At 28.8% G+C, this 18,231-nt stretch overlaps 2 protein-coding genes across 2 annotated transcripts; both read right to left on the reverse strand.

Moving 5' to 3' along the window:
- Positions 1 to 6,387: 6,387 nt before the first annotated feature.
- On the reverse strand, positions 6,388 to 8,094 carry BNAC03G25480D. Its single transcript, XM_013870352.3, has 3 exons — positions 7,887 to 8,094; positions 7,075 to 7,805; positions 6,388 to 6,879 (listed from the first exon to the last, which is right to left on the reverse strand). The coding sequence occupies exons 1-3, from the start codon at positions 7,944 to 7,946 to the stop codon at positions 6,525 to 6,527; spliced, it is 1,146 nt and encodes a 381-aa protein (XP_013725806.1). The 5' UTR covers positions 7,947 to 8,094; the 3' UTR covers positions 6,388 to 6,524.
- A 170-nt stretch (positions 8,095 to 8,264) lies between these two features.
- On the reverse strand, positions 8,265 to 9,838 carry BNAC03G25490D. Its single transcript, XM_013870345.3, has 2 exons — positions 9,568 to 9,838; positions 8,265 to 9,490 (listed from the first exon to the last, which is right to left on the reverse strand). Exons 1-2 carry the CDS (start codon positions 9,613 to 9,615, stop codon positions 8,390 to 8,392), a joined length of 1,149 nt encoding a protein of 382 aa, XP_013725799.1. The 5' UTR covers positions 9,616 to 9,838; the 3' UTR covers positions 8,265 to 8,389.
- Between the last annotated feature and the right edge of the window lie 8,393 nt (positions 9,839 to 18,231).

Genomic DNA, 18,231 nt, shown 5'->3' on the forward strand with positions numbered 1-18,231 from the left:
GGATATTATAAAGTAAATGATGTGAATGTACATTGATGAAAATGAAATTGGATAACTGATATATTTATTTTGTATCAAATAAAATAAAGTTTCAATTTTAATGAAACAACCTACAAAACCTAGTTATACTTAATTCTGGATTAAGTGAACCAACAATTATTTTTCCAAAAAAACTTTATCTAACACATGTCTGTCTAATCTAGTTTTTTTTTTTTGCATAAACATATTATATCTAATAGACAAAATGTAATAACTAAGAAAATGTAACAGAACATACGTACGCTTTGTATGTTTTTTTAACCCCGGATAATTATGCTATTAAAACTATGAGAAATATTACAGACAATTATACAGCCGACAATTCTACATGCCGTATGAAAATTCACGCCTGACTGCATCACCTGAGCTGCTTTATCGGATCCACGCTAAGCGGTATCCTTGCGACATGTTGTAGATCTCTTGTAAGTTTTTTCTCTTTTAATTCGTATAATTCCGTATTCTCCTATAATTAAAACTCAGATCTCCTGGTGTAAAAGCATTAATGAACCCTTGGTCAAACCACCGGACCAAGGGGGCTTCCACCCGTACGCTTTGTCTTTATTATGCAGAAAAAATTACTATGTGATTGAATTGTTAATTCATATTTTGAGAACAACATTAAAATCGTTAGATATAATTAAGAGAGAATGTGTTAGTTATATTCTTTAGGAGAAAATGTAGTGCATTGACAAAGATTTTAGTACTGCATACGTTAGATATAATAGTACTGCATTGACAAAGATTTTGTATTATTTTGAAAAGATATGACGAATCTTGTTACTTAAATTTGATTTGGTTAGTTATATTCTCTAAGGATAAAATGTAGTGTATTTGATTGATATTGTTAGGTATTGTTAGATTAATTATTGTAGGACTAAAAACTAATAAATAGCAATCCTAAATAGGTCCAATCCTAATAGATTAATCATTAGGTTTTGATCCGCGCAACCGCGCGGATGTTTGTTTTCATTTTTCTATACTAAATTATTGTTTTAGAACATAAGTGTATATATTTTTAACGTTAACCGTATACTTAAATATGTATATAACTATTTCAAATACAATAATTTTATAATTAATCAATTGTTTAAAACCGTATGTATTTGTCAATTCTTATTATATTTTTATGTTATTGTATTTGCATTTAGTTATTAAGAAAATTAATATATTTATGAGAAAACATATTTGAAAATTATTTTGTATTTAATTTATGTTAAATTCTGACCCATCTTTCAAAGATGGATTTCTTTTTACCAATATTTTTTATGCTTATTCATTTTAGATAATATATTATTTTATATACAAAAGTCTAAGATGTGTTATTTTTAGCCATGTATTATATAGTTTGCTAATTTTAAGCTGTTCTATCATCATATTATATTTCTAAAATAAACAGTTTATATTTATGAAAATAAAATTTATAAATTTATCAATTGAATATACTTTTATCATATTTATTTAAGTATAATAATTGTATTTTAACATGATCATGACTATAAAATAGATAAAGTAGGATATAATTTATTGATTTTTCATTTTATAAATGATAACTTAAAATACATTAAGTTATTGTTAAAATATTTTTACACAGATTTATTAGAATTTTAAAATATAATATATAAATGAAAATATATTGTATTATGAAAATATAATATATATTATATTATATTTAAAATGAAAATATATTATGATTAAAGTAGTTACAAAGATTTTATATTATTAGCTTTAAAGAAATACATGTTAATTTTTATACATATATTATATAGTTTGCTAATGTTAACCCATTTTACCAACGTATTAGATTTTATTTTTGAACATAAATATTTTATACTTACGAAAATAAAATTTATAAATTTATAATTTTAATACAATTTTATTATATTTACCTTAATATAATAATTTTTTTAATATGATTGATTATGATTATATAATAGATAAAATATTATAGAATTATTTTATTTTTATTTTATAAACGATAACTGAATATATTAATGTATAATAATATTTCAAACTAATTTCGAAATTAGTATAAATATTTAAATATAATTTCGAAAATGGAGATGTTGTAAAAATCTTTAAAACAGATTTGTTAAAATTTTAAATTAAAATGAAAACATATCAGAAGATATTATGATTAAAGTATTTTAAAAATTCTATGTATTATTAGTTTTAATAAAATATATTTAATAAAATTTCTAAATGATAGTCCAAATTAAAAAATCACACATGAAGGAAGTGATAACTTCTATTTTTAATATATAAGATGGGTTATACCAAATGTATGTACATATTAAAAAGTTATAGGTTGTCTATTTTAATTATAACTAAAAGTCAATAAACAATTATAGGTTTTATTAAAAGAACATGGTATACTATTGTGTATAATCTACAAGAAATCCTTACATACATCTTGATATGTTAAAAATAAAGAAAATATACATTGTATACTATTTATATACGTTGAAAACATTAAATAGGATTCACATATAAAAATACCATTAATTAAAATACCTATATAACAACACATTATGTTATTTAATATGAAACAAAGTATATATGACGTGTTAGAGGGTAAATGCTCTATGACATGTAAGGTCAAAAGAGCAACAACATATATAACTCTAGTAATAATTGTATCTACCAACGTAATAAATATAATATATACGAACAGATCTGGTATACAGCATGGTTCCCGTATTTTGAAGATATACATTATATTTCCATAGTTAATTAAATAGTGTAATAAATAAAAATGATTGGTTGGGTATAATAAAAGTTAAGTTAGTAATGAAAGGGTCTAACAACATAACAACATTTTATAAGTAGAGTTTTTAAAAAAGTTTTCTTTTTAATAGTATAGATCTTAACGTAATATTCAACTAGTTCTTTTCTCATCAATATTTTTTTATTTCTAAAAAGTAAATATAGTAGAACCTCTATAAATTAATACTCAATAAATTAATAATCTATATAAATTAATAAATTTCGCCGGTCTCAACTTTGACCGGTTCAAAATTTGACACAAATCGATAAAATAATAAGATAATAACTTTTTAGAAAATTATATGTAAATATATGGTCCCATTAAAATTATAAATTAAAAATTTATATGTATACATATTTTATATATGTAAGAACCTATTATTATATTATTTGTTTTATATTCACAATAAAAATATCTTCATATTATCTTAACGCTTAATATATTTTTGATAAGATTTAGTAATATTATATCTAAAACAACATTTAAGTTCTATGCAATATATATTATATATATCAAATAATATAATAAAACTAATATAAATGTTAAATTTAAAAAAAAATAACAATTAATGTCTATACACTAAAGTCAAATATTTTTTTTATCTTAGAATAAATATATCTTAAAATAAGAAATCTAAATAAAGAAACTTTTGTAAATTAATATCTCTATAATATAATAAAATGTCTCTATAATTTAATAAAATTTCAAAGTCTCAACATTATTAATTTATAGAGGTTCTACTGTATCATATAAATGAAGGTTCAGATTTACACGCTTAGTAGATCTAATTTATGTTATTCCTTGGCAAAAAAGCTAAAAAACAAGTTTATAACAAAATGAGGATGAGCTAATTGAAAATCAGTGCATCTACTTGGCCATGAGGTTTAGGAATTGCTTCCTGTTCCTCATAGCAGTGATAGTATTTCGCATTTCTCTATCAATGAGCTTGAAGATCGCTGACGGAGACTGAGTAATCTGGTTATGTAGCACGTTGTTCCTTTGCTTCTAGAGGTGATAGATAGTACATTGGACCACAAGCTTCTTGAGTAGAGATGGGACAGAAGTAGATGAACTTCTGATCCATGACAGTAGTTCCGGCCAAGAGCAGAACAGTTGATTAGGCGGGTTGAGCCTTGCAATGGACAGGCGCCAGACTTCAGAGCTATAGACACAGGAGAGGAATAGGTGGTCCCTTGATTCCTCATGAGCCGAACATAGGCAGCAAGAAGTAGTAATTTGAAGGCCCCAAGAAGCTAATCTTGCCCTTGTTGGTAATCTGTCCATATTTGCAACCCACATAGTGAAACTATTCCTGGGAATAGATCCTTTAAACCAAATCACATCACCTGCAGGTTGAAGTGGTAGAGAAGGTCTCATGTCCTGCCAAGTGCACCGGACGTTGAAACTCGATTTCTCATCAATATTCCAAGACAGAAAACAGTTAACGAAACTAGCAGTAAAAAAAAATAAGGAAACCAGACTTGAATGATTAGATTAGCCTATCTAAAACATATAATGCACCTAGGGATATTAAAGTAGGGTAAAATAACCCAGCCCAGCCATAACCGGTCCGGTTTATATCCAACCTGCAAAAACTCAGAAACATCAAGGCTGAAATTCAAACCCAAAAAATAAACCAATATGGTATAGGTTTACCCATGGGTACCCAAAGTATTATCTTATTTATTCCAAAAAGATAATGTAAAATGCTAATAGCATTAACGTGAGCTTTAATATATAAACAAGATTTCGCAATTTTATAGAAAAACTTGTTTTAGCGCAAAAACTCGTTTACGATTTTGGCGGGAAAACCCGTTTCCGATTTTGGCGGGAAAACTCGGTTTTGCGGTTTCAGCAGGAAAACTCGATTTTACGGTTTTGGCGGAAAAACTCATTTTTGAGGTTTTGGCGGGAAAACCCGGTTTTGCGATTTTGGCGGGAAAACTCAATTTTTTGGTTTCGGCGGAGAAACTCTTTTTGTGGTTTTGCGGGAAAATTCGGTTTTGCGGTTTTGGCAAAAAAACTTGCTTTGCTGTTTTGGCGGGAAAACTCGTTTTTGCGATTTTGGCGGAAAAACTCGGTTTTTCGGTTTCGGCGGGAAAATTCGATTTTTCGGTTTCGGTGGGAAAACTCGGTTTGCGATTTCAGCGGGAAAAATCGGTTTGCGGTTTCGGCGGAAAAATTGGGTTTTGCGGTTTTGGCGGGAAAATTGGATTTTGCGGTTTTGGCGGGAAAACTCGGTTTTGCGGTTTTGGCGGGAAAACTCGGTTTTGCGGTTTTGGCGGTAAAACTCGGTTTTGTGGTTTTCAGTCGGAAAACTCGATTTTAAGGTTTTGGCGGAAAAACTCAGTTTTGCGGTTTTCGAGTTTTGGCGAGAAAATTCAGTTTTGCGGTTTTGGCGAGAACACTCGGTTTTGCGGTTTCGACGGGAAAACTCGGTTTTTCGGTTTCGGCGGGAAAACTCATATTTTGGTTTCTGTGAGATAATTTATTTTTACAGTTTTGGCGGAAAAAATTATTTTTTGGTTTTGAAGGAAAAAATGTTTTTGTAAATTTTATATAATTTAATTAAAATTGTGAAAATATAATAATATAACTGAAAACCCATGGGTACACCATTACCCTTTTGTATTTACCCAGCATAAATATGGGTTTTAAAATTAATATCCATGATCGACCCGATTAATCTTAGATGGGTAAAAACCCAACCCATTATTAGTGAGTTTGGGTAAACCATGGGTAATTAACATCCCTAAATGCACCATATTAATTTCAATGGACAACAGAGCTTCATAAAGCTGAATAAATGGCTGCTAAGTATAGAGCCACTGGTATCGTACCCAACCCAAGCCAATTTGTTGATGTTTCTGAGTCTATCAAATTTGTTTCTCAGGCCATTGTTTGTGATCATTCCTCTCTCTCTCTCTCTCTCTCTCTCTCTCTCTCTCTCTCTCTCTCTCTTTGTGTGATTCGGTTATTTTTTTGTTTGTTTGTTGTTATGTTTATATATTGGTGATTGTGTGTAAAAAAACATCAAGGTGAAAGATTTTATGGAGTATTTTCACATTCATATCAAAATGTTGATACTTCTAATAGAACTGTGGGATCTAGAAGCAATAAGAAAGTACAGTAAAATTTGTCTGCTCCGGTTTGATCTTACTACTAAGAGTTTCTAAGTCTTGAAACAAAAGAGACCGAGAAACGCATCAAACACACAATCCCAAAGGGCAAAAGGTTTCTTAGCATATGAAAATGGAAGTTAAGGGTATTCACATCATGCAGCAGAAGAAGTTTTGAAAGCAAACCAAACCAGTCCTTCTCCTATCCGCATATGGCCGTTTTACTTGGACAAGCAGATATCCAAAAGCTGCACATCTCACGACTCTTGTGTGTTCCTTAGACTCGAATATTTGACCATCTCCTCAACCAATGATTAATCCTTGTCATTATAGTTGACCATCTTTTTAAAGGTGGTTCTTGTTCTCGAGACCATCTCTTCCTAGTGTGTGTCTTCTCTCTTTTGACCGCTCTTTCTATAATTTTTTTTTTAATCTAGGAGGGAAAAATTATATAGAGCCATTGAAGAACGCAATGGAGGACCCAGGGGTTCTACTACTGATTAGATTGTACACAAGTTGGGAGAGCTAACAGTACCAAGATGGTGACTAAGAAGACACGTCTACTACAGATTTTGTTTTTAGTTGTTCCATAACATAACAACTTAGAGAGGAAACGGAGGAAGCCAGTGAGGAGCCCAGAGAGGAAGCATAAAACCTTGGCCACTAGGTGAATCAGAGGTAGTAGGCTTGGGTTTGAAGGAACGTGGGGTTCTAGTGGCGATATTGTAAACACCATAGCCTTCACCATAGGCTTCACCGACGAAATAGATGGAGTTAGAGTTTAAGCCCGGGAATAAGCTGGCCTTGACACAAAAAGGCTCGTTATTGCCGAGGAATATGCAGAGATCACCAATGTCTTCTGTGTAACACATGTTCATATCTTCCTCCTCTCTAAACACCATGAACCGCTTTGTGCCACCACAATTGAATCCTAATGCCTTGATGCTTTGGACATACCTACCAAGCCAAACCAAAATGAAAGAACATGTTAATAATACTCCATCCGTTTCAATACGGATAGTTTAATTGTTACATATCTAAGTTTTTTCTATTAATATGTGTGCATTAAAGCAAATATCATATATTATGAATATATTCTTGTAATAATAGCAAGTAATCGCAAAAAGCAAATAAACAAGTAGAATCTCGTACCATTTGACCAGGAATCGTTGTCCTGATGAAGATTCCACAAGGTGTTGTGTCCTATGACAAGAATCTAAAAGCTGCAACTCGGAATGAGAAAACTGAGGAAGGTTGTGAAAGCGCAACTCATGGAACTCAGGCTCCGTGGATTCATGACCATCCCAAGACCACAAGTGGTGGCCACCAGAACTTGGCATGTAGAACCTTTGATCTCTCTTGGAATGCATCAACTTGGATGGTTCAAAATGATCGAATACATTATGAGGCAAAGTGAGATGGACCGCCTTAGTGTCACTCGGCTTATATATACTCACCGGACGTCCCGTAAACTTGACAGCGACAAGGTAGTCTTCTTCCTCTTGAGGAGAAGAGGACATTGCCACGCCACTTACCAAGTCAGATTGACAACTAATTAGATCAGGCCTAGGAAGCAGACGGATGAACTTTGGTTTTGATTTAAAGCTCAAGGGGTTGCAAAAATCACTGATTAGTATGGAACGTTGGCCCCATAGAAAAACTCCCCATCCATGGGAACTTCCCACCAGAGAAGACCCAACCAACTCTTTGGGAAATGGCTTATCACCGACGATGATATGTTCATCTTTGGCCGGATCAAACGTGTGGAGCTGTGTCATTACACCTGGGGATTCTTCATCACCTTTTCCACCACAACAGGTGACACGATACAACAAGTAAGGGTTGGCGGAGGAGGAGGAGAACGTCCGAAGGGTTTGGCATCTCTGTGGGAAGCGTGCAAAGTAAACATAAGAAGAAGAAAAAGTACAAAAACTAGAGAAAGAGATTGAAGAGAAGAAAACTACCAGGGCAAGTTTGCGGAGAGAGGGCTTGGAAGAGAGGCTGAGAAGCAGAGACGAAGACATAGCTTGGCCTGCTCTCAAAAGGGTTTCTGAGTGAGCTAGTCTCTTCTTTAGTCTGATCTAAGAACACACAAAGTACTTGTTTGGTTGGCCACAAGTAAAAAGGGTTTTCTTATGTCTCTTTCTTTTCTCTGCTTTTCCTTTTTTTTTTTTTTAATTTTCTTTCTCTTATTATATAATCTTGTGACAGAGAAAAAAGAAAAATCCTGTGATCAAATTTGTACAAAAGATTCTTTACATTTTTTTTCTTTTTCTTTCTCACCACGCCTATCAATTATTATCATATTGAATACCCCACATTTACTACTTCAACCACATCAATGTTTTAGATTTTATAATTTTTTATTTAAAGAAAAATGAAGATAGTAACTAGTACAAGTGAAAACCAAATATATATAGAGTTCAACACAAATTAGAGACATAATAATCTTGGGGATAACTAGTAACTAGAGAGACATTGGAGGGATCCAGTGAAAGGCGAGTGATGCTGTAGAGAAGGCTCCGGGAGACTTGGGACGGAAGGAACGTGGTTTTCTAGTGGCTATATCGTAAACACCAAAGCCATCTCCTGCAAAATAGATGGAGTTAGGGTTTAAGCCAGGGAAGGAGCTTGCCTTGACACAGAAGGGCTCACTATTGCCCAGGAATATGCAGAGATCACCAATGTCCTCTGTGTAAGACATGACCCTTGTTTCTTCTTCCTCTCTAAACACCATGAAACGCTTTGTTCCGCGACACAAGAAGGTCATCTCCTTCCCCGGTTGGTGGTTCCGAGCGTACCATTTGATTAAAAAACGTTCCCCCGAGGGAGACTCCACAAGGTGTACAGTCTTGGAACATGAGTCCAATATCTCCCACTCTAACTGAGTCAACTCAGGATGGTTGATGAACCGCAGCTCATGCACCTCGGAGCCGGTCATATCCTCCTCGAAGAAAGCATCGTAGGAAAGCAAGAATTGGCCGCCAACACTAGTGGTGTAGAACTTTTCATCTCCCTTTGAATACATAACCTTTGACTGATTAAAATGCTGGAGAGGAGTGGTAAAGAAGACGGAACCAGAATCCTTGTGCTTGCCACCAGGCCTAAAGAAGTTGATCACAGGTCCTAAGCAGTTGACAGCCACTGCGAAATCATTGCTTTGATCAGGTGAACAAGTCATTGCGGCGTTAGTGACGCCAAGCTGTTGGGCAGGATTAGGTTGACCCATGGGATGTAAAGGAATGGTTTTAGGGTTTGATTTGGAACCACAAGGACTGTAGTAGTCGCTAATATATATGACTTTATCTTTATTATTATCATCATCAGACCGGGCCTTGAAAACTACCCAACCATGGGACATTCCGACCACAAAACACTCTTTTCGAAACTCCATGGGAAGTGCCTTGTCTCGTACAATCACTTCATCTTCCTTGACCGGGTCAAAATAGTGGATATCGCTTCTTACATGAAGATTCTCATCATCAGGGTTTCCATAAATTGTTTTAGCATACACTAAGTAAGGGTTGGTGGTGATGGATGAGGAGAACATCCGATGGGTTTGGTATCTCTGTGGAAGTGTGTGCAAAGTAGACATCAGAAGAAGAAAAAGAAGAAAACAGAGAGATAATAGAGACAGAGAACTACCAGAGCAAGTTTGCGGAGAGAGAGGTTGAGAAGCAAAGACGAAGCCATAGCTTGGCCTGCACTGTGCCGCTCTCAAAAGGGTTTCTGAGTTAGTCTCTCTTCTTGACTCTCGATCTTAAGATCCAAAGTACTTGTTTGATTGGCCACAAGAAAAAAAAGGGGTACAGTGACGCTATTTAATTTGGCGAAGGCATTGTCTGTCTCTCTCTCCTCTTTCTTTCCTCTGTTTCCACGTTTCTCTACTTTCCTTTTTTGTTCTTTTTTACTTTCCCTTGTTACATAATCTTGTGCCGAAGGTAAAGTAAAATCTTGTGATAAAATTTTCTTTACTACTAAAAAAATTTTATTTATTATGCACCACCATATCCAACTACAGTGTTATCATATTGATTGATTACCCCCACATTTACTATTTCAACCACATAAATGTTTTAGATTTCAAAAACTTATAACTTTATTCATTTAATGATAGTATATAGTAGAATTGAAAACCAAACAAAAATTATCCAGCCAAAGGCCCAAAGTATGTAAAGCATATTTCAAAGGTTATGAAATAAGAACATGTATCTCAACTTCTCACTTAACTTTTTTTACTAATACGTTTCTTATATACCCATCTTTTAGAAACTCTGGGATGGAGGTGGTCTCACCACCCTATCAACTATTATCATACTCAATACCTTACATTTAATATTCCACTCGCATTGTGTCCTTCCCACAAGAAAAAAATCATGTCTCTCTCACACTTTCCTTTTGTCCTCTGTTCCCAGAATATGTTTCTCCACTTTCCCAAGAAAATCTTGTGATCAAATTTGTACACAAGAGTCTCTACTATGCAACTAGTATCTTATTTACCATTCTCACATTTGATACCCCACTCACATTTACTATTTCTTCCAGTAACAACCACACCAATGTTATAATTTTACTAAATTATAGATGATAACACGCGCACATGCGAGAGGATACGTTTTTTATATTAATGTTTGTTCATTAAATGGTTTTAACATTTTGCAATATTATATTTTTTTTTAAATGACGAATACAAATGTTAGTCTTTTAAATGTATCATCGTTGTTGGAGAGTTAACGTAGTACAACTCATTTTAATTATTTTTAAGACTTCATATGCACAAAAAGAAATTAAGTTTTGCGGCTAACACAAATTACAAAAACCAGAAAGACAACATTGATTGTAAAATGACGTAAGGGATTTGATTTTCTGCTCTCGATTTGTTTAGTATTGACTCTCCATAAGTGATTTCATTTTCTACTTCTATAAAATTGTTTTTTCGTTCTCGTTTATTTTACTCTCCAAAAATTAGTTCTACTCCAGAAACATATCTACGAATCAATTTTTTTGAAAAAAAATCACCAGCAAACTCTATTCATAGGTTAGTGTTCAAATCTAATATATCAATTTGTTATATAATATAAGTGCATACTCGAAATATAAATGTTTGTCTAGTATATATTCACCAGTTCGGTATAAAAATCATCTAATTCTAGAACAACAAAACAAATTATTTTTTTATTCCTACGCTTTTGAGTTTTAGATACTTAAGAGTATACGATAAAAAAAAAAATATATATATATATAATACTTCACCATTCTAGTATATGTAAATTATGTATAAAGTAAGAAATGTTTGATTTATTAAATGATAAACCATAAAGGTTATAATAAATAGTTCAGATCTTTCATTCTTACAATTATAATAGCTTTATAGGGTATTAGGGAGAAACAAATATAAGACGAATGATCTAATCTCTAATTTTCAAACAAACTTAAAAGAAGGTGATTGGAATCTTGTCATGTTATTTCATTAAAAAATTTTTAGGAATAAAAATCAATACTAAAATATTTAATCTGAATGAAATAATATATATATAGTGCTTCCAATATTAAAAATCACTTCGATTTGAAGAAGTGTAATTCTTGGATTGTCAGGATCAAATAACATATTAGAAACCACATATTTAAAAAATAATTTGTATACATAAAAGTGTATACATTAAAGTAAACACATAAATCAAAACCAATACCTTTTGTTTATTTACGATCACGTTTTTGGTAAATAAATCAAAACAATCATTTTATTTACTTTTTATGGTATATAATTAAACTTTAGCGATATTGACATAGATATATATATAGTATATTTTAATATAATTAATTATTATTAACACTTCCTACTCATATGATTTTATTAACATTTGTATATTTTCTGTAACAAAAATTTACACCGTTAATCACAAAACTTTTAATATGAGATTTATCAATACAAATTTTAAAATTAAAATACTAAGATCTCAAAATTTTTCAATGAAAATTCTGAAATTAATATATTAATATATTTTTTATATAGTATATAACTTTAAATGATATTAATATATATATATATATATATATAATTGGAATATCAATTACCGAAACTTCATATTCATACGATTTATGATCATTTGTATCTTGTTTGAACAAAAATAAAGTTAAACCATTGATCACAAAAATTTTAATGTGAAATTTATACCTTTTTAGTAATTTATAGTCATTTTAAAAAATTCAAAATATAACATATAAGAAAAAATCTATTTTTTTATTATATTCTTAATGTGATTGTTTAATTTTTTTTAATAATATAAAATTAAACAAAAAAGAGATAGGATACAAAAATTGTTATCAAATATGTATTATTTATAATCATTAATTGTCATATATATGTTAATCATATTAGATAATTTCTTAGCTTTTATTTAAGAAAATAATTGAAAATATTCATTTGTACACTACTAATCAATTTGATAGTTAGTTTAATAAAAAATATAATATACATTTATATGGACCAACATATTTTCTAATGATTCTAAGGCCTTGATTGGTAGAGCATTAGCATTAGCATTATGCTCTACATTATCCAATCAACAATTGTTAGAAAAACATTTAAAGAAGCATTTACTAAATGTTAATGCTCTCCAAATGCTCTATGGTCAATACTCTCATATGAAGCTTTTAGAACAGTATTTGCATTTAAAATTTATAAAATTAAAGAAAATATATAATTAATTCATTTATTTTATTTAATAATATCATAAAATTATTTTTATATCTAGAAAATAAAATTTTGATTTCTAAAATTAATTTACAATAAAAATATATTTAAAAACAAAATAATATTTCACATTTAAAATATAATATAATTTATTTTAAATGTGAAATATTATTTTTTAAAATAGATATTTTAATTATAAAACTTATTTCAAAATAATATTTTTCGATATAAGCATAATTTTAAAATTATTAAATAAAATAAATTAATTATATATCTTTTTAATTTTATTTGTTATATTATATATATATTAGAAATATATTCATTAAAAATAAATATATTATATATTATATACTAATTTTTATAATAATTTTAAATAATATACTCATATTGCTCTACCAATCATCTTATTAAACAGTTTAGCAAAAGCATACATCTCCTGCAGCATACTGCTACTACTAATGCTAATGCTCTACCAATCAAAGCCTAAGAATCATCTTAGAGATGACACGTGGTTAGGAAAACATGTTGTAATGTTTCAAGATTAATATATAGGGGATTTAACGTAACAAATAGTACAATTGTAAACCAAACTATTATCCAGCAAAGATATGTATATAACTATATATGTAAGTAGAAAACATATGTATAATTCTTGTGACAAATGAAAATGAAAAAATATTGTAATCAAACTTGTACACAATGTTCTTTACTATTCACCAATTATTTTTTCTTCTCCTCTCCCACCCTTTCATTATTATCATATTCATGAGCCACACACCAACCACTCCAATGTTTTGGTTTCAGAATTTTATAGTTATACTAAATTAAGGTTGTGATTGGTTAATCTTTAGGGTAAGTCAGAGTAAATAAAAAGGTAAAAAGTGGAGTAAAACGAAAGAGGTGGAAAGATGAAAGAGAATAGAAAAATAGAGTAAAACATTTCTCGGATAAATATAAGAGTAAAATTGTAGTGTTGTTTCATTTTTTCTACGGTACACAGAGTAAACATGATATGACAATTGTTTACATGATTGGTAACTTTATAGCTGAATATCGAGTAAATTAAATTCCAGAGTAAACATTTACTCTATAAATACCATCCAGTCACACTCCAAGAAAAAACGAAAGATAGTAAATGGCATGTCTCTCTTACCGAATGATATATCAACCAATTGGATTATAGTAAAAAATATCCTTTTATTTTTGTTTTTAACCTTTTTAAGATATGATTCGTAGCACTAAAAGCGGAAAAGTGGAAAACTATGTTGTTCTCGTCCTGTGTTCTGAAAAAGGGATCCCTTCTGAAAAGCATTGTAGACGGCCAAGCGTCTAGACTCTAATCACTCTAAAATCGTAGCAACTATTTTAACCGTTTAAACAATTTTAATAATGTATCATTTATAAATTATAGTAATTAATATATTTTTATGAAAAAATTATGAAAATAAAATAATATAAATTTAACGCTTAAACTGATTAACTAATAATCAGGATCATGAGAGTTTATTAAGTTTTATGTTTAAGATTTATTGTATCTGTTTAATATGTTTTTGTAATGTTTGTATGTTTTTTAATGTAATTCATGTGTATTTTCTGTTAAATGAATAAACGATCTTCTTTACAAATCTGGTAATTATGAGAATATCAGAGCATAGTAACTAACAAAATAAATAAGTTGTATGTTTTAAGGTCTTCAAACTTATAAGAGCATGTGCAATGATTAAATCTTTATGAATTTTTTTCTCAGGCTTAAATAAAGAAAAAAATTAACAAAAAATAAGAAAAGGATAAACAAAAAATAAACAAAAAATAAGTAAAAATGATTATTTTTCCAGAAACTCTGCTTGCATGATTTTTTTTTATAACATTAGTTATTATTTTAATGGAAAACTAGATTTTGAACCGCACTTTCAATCATATAATTTTTAATACTGTTTTATTTAATACAAATTATAAATTCATTCATAATTTATATATTTCATGTTTTATATAATGTTTATTAAATCTGTGTTCATTATTTATTTTATTAGTTATTAAAAAGTTAAATTTTGAGTTTTATTAAGAATTATAATAAATATTCTATTTTAAAAGATGACTGCTAAAATTTGTATTTCTGAAGATATTTGTATGTGATTAGTTAAATTCAAACTTTAAGTATAAATAACATGTTATTATGGGCTATATTTAAGATTAAATTTCATTAGCGTATATTAAAATGTTTTTTCAAATTTTACCAATGGATTTCAATTTAGACATTTAATTAGTAAATAATTTTGATTATTATAGTCCAAACCCATAATTTGTCTGTTTATATTGCTGACAAAAAAACCCCATAATTTGTTAATGGAACCGACAAAAAAGTTGTCTTTTTGCTTTTAAAGCGTGTGTTATTTCAGTTTGAAAATATAATGTGAAGATTTTATAAATAATTTATTGATTTTTATATTATATTTTTTACATTTTCGTATTTCCTTAAATATGTAGAAAACTATTGTTTGAGTTTTTATTGTACAATAAATCATTTTAATTAGATTTGGGATTATGTAATAAATGTTAAACTATTGAATACTATAAATATATATCGAACATTGCACCTTCCCAAAAAATATAGATCTTGAAAATGTATAGATTTTAAATATTGCAGTTCCAATGATTGAAGAAAACTCTTCTATTAAATAGTTTTAGATCAATATTAAGTAAATACCTCCATATTACGAAAATTGTTAAATTTTTGAAATTATATAATTTGATTATAACTTTTTAGATAAATATTAATGAGAATATGAAACTGTATTCTCACAATTGTTAGATTTCAAAAATGTACAGATTTTGAATACATATAGATCTATATATAATTGAGTATTATTATAAGATTTTGTTTTGATGACCATATATTACTTGTAACTAGCTTATAGTAGAATATGTATAGTCAAAAAAAAAAATTATATTTTGGGAATATATAGTTGGTATGTAAAATGATGAGAAATGATTATTTACGTATGTTACGTGTAAGTGTTTGGAACTATGCTAGGCGTTAGTCGGCGGACGATACGGGCCTAGCGCATTAACAATTAATCGGGGATTAATCTGGGCTAAGTTTTAAATATTTTTTTGTATTTTTATAAATATATTATGAATCATTAATTAGTTTGCATGAAAACGATAATTTTTCGAAGTAGTCTGGTGGTTACATAATCTCAGGTCAGCCTAAGAATGCAGGTGCGACCCTAAAGCTACGCGTTTTTCTTCTTTCTATTTTTTTTTGCCTTTAATGAAGAGCAATAGCGTCATTTCCTCTTCATCTTTTCCAACTGTGTTTAGGGTTTTCGATTTTACAGCTTTTCCATGGCCGTAAAACATTTATAATCACACATATCATCGGATTTTGGTGTGTTTTCATGTTTTTATCCTTAAGACCTATAGATATGTCATCAAAATACAAGATTTTAAGCATTCAAAATCAAAAAAAAAAAATTGTTGTTGTCGATTTATTGGCCGACTACAGCTAACTCGCCACAGCCAAGCACCGCCGAGCGCCTCCTCGCCGACTAATCGCCCGTAGTGCCCGCGTTTTCGAACAGGAATGTAACCGGTTCGTTGCTTTCTCATGGATTACTAAGCTTTGAAGCGAAAAATAAGTTTCATTGCTTTCTCATGGATTATGCTAACTTTTAAATTCTCTGAAATTGTATATTGAAATGAAAATATTTGGAACTATATAATATAAGATGATATGGTATAATATGTTGTACGATATATGCAAATTCATTTTAATAATTGATGTCTAAACTATGTAGGTCCATAATTGAACAGAAGCTATGGTGTATATAACGAATTAACGACAATAAGGCTCGGTGCTAAACGTTGTATATTGTTTTGTGTACAAAGTATATCACGTGAAATGAGAAATATTAAAAGCATTAATTTAATATATCATATGGTTATAGTAATTAATGGTAAAACCAAAAATAAAAATAAAAGTTATAGAGAAGTACAACAATTTTGTATAGTAGAGTTTTAGGTCGATTTGTTTTTCAATGGTACTAGGTGATTCTCCTGTGCTCTTGCACGGATATAAATCTTTGTAAAATTAATATATTATAATTAATTGATATTTACTTTTGGTTTTAAATCAATTTATAATTTATAGGTATAATTTATATTAATATTATATTATTTTAATTAGACATATGATTTTGGATCTAGTCGATTTGGTTGTTTTTGGGTCAATAATCGATTGTTTATCACTTGAATATATTGGATTACATCTATTTCTCTGAATTCAACTATAATATTTTATTCTAAATATAGTTAATTTTGATTAAATTATTATTTGCATTTAGATTGACTATTTTCTTAGATATCTAAATATATTTTAGTATGATTATGTATAACATAATATATATTGGGCTTAGAATTAAATAAAAAATAACCAGAAGTGTTTGATCGAAAATTACATAAATGAATATAACGATAATATTTGGAAGTCTCATGCATATATATATATTATTATATTGTAACAATTAGGTAATATTTTATTCTAATTTATTAATATGTTTTGAGTCATTTTGTAATTTATATGTATAAAAATAAATAGATTCTTATTATAAAATTATATTTTGTTATTGTAGTTAGATCTTTGATTTTGGATATAAGTTGGATTAGTCGAGTCACTCATGTTGTGAGTATATTGAGTTACATATAAATTTTTTCAAATTCAAAGTCAAGTATAAATATTTTTATTATAATTAAGTCAAATCAAATTAGTTTTATTTATCGGTTAAATTTTCATGTATTTTCATAATATTTATCAAAATTACATGTTGATATTTTAAAAATATATTAGCAAATAAAGAGATGATCAATAGGAAATTACATACATAAGTATAACTGATAGATATTTATAAGCTCATGAACGAATATCAATATTATAGTAATTAAAATACTTTATAACTTCTAAATAATTGTATGCCTTAGATTAATTGAAAGAAATCTTAAAAATTAGAATTCAGATTTGTTTGGATATTTTAATTATGGGTATATTAAGTTCCACAAACATAAAAAAACGGAAAACATATTTTTTTAATAATGACAAATAATATATATATATATATATATATATATATACACCTCATTTATAGTATATGCTATTTAAAAAGATTCTGTAATTATTTGATCAAAATATGCTTATCATAAAAAAATATTCTGAGGTTCCATTTTTAATATCTCTTAAAAAAATCAGCACTACAACTGTGATTGTTTCTGTGAAATCATATTATATAATTAAATTATAATTTATAGATATTTGTTTGATGTAATTGTAAGATATTATAGTCAGCTAGAGATTATGAAAAAAATATTTCAATAATAATAATAATTAACCGATTTTAGCAAATTAAACATATATGAGTTTATGTTATTTAATTATTGTATGTAATCATCTAAGAAAATAGATAGATATAAAGAAAATATTATTATTGCTTTGAACATATATCTATTTTATATTGTATAAAGTATTTTTTAAAGGAATAATATTTATTTTTAATATCAATATTACCTTTGTGAACTTATTTTTTATGATATCATATTATACTAAAATATATTTTTTTCATCTA

This window comes from Brassica napus, chromosome C3, assembly GCF_020379485.1.
Source record: "Brassica napus cultivar Da-Ae chromosome C3, Da-Ae, whole genome shotgun sequence".
Taxonomy (NCBI): Eukaryota; Viridiplantae; Streptophyta; class Magnoliopsida; order Brassicales; family Brassicaceae; genus Brassica; species Brassica napus.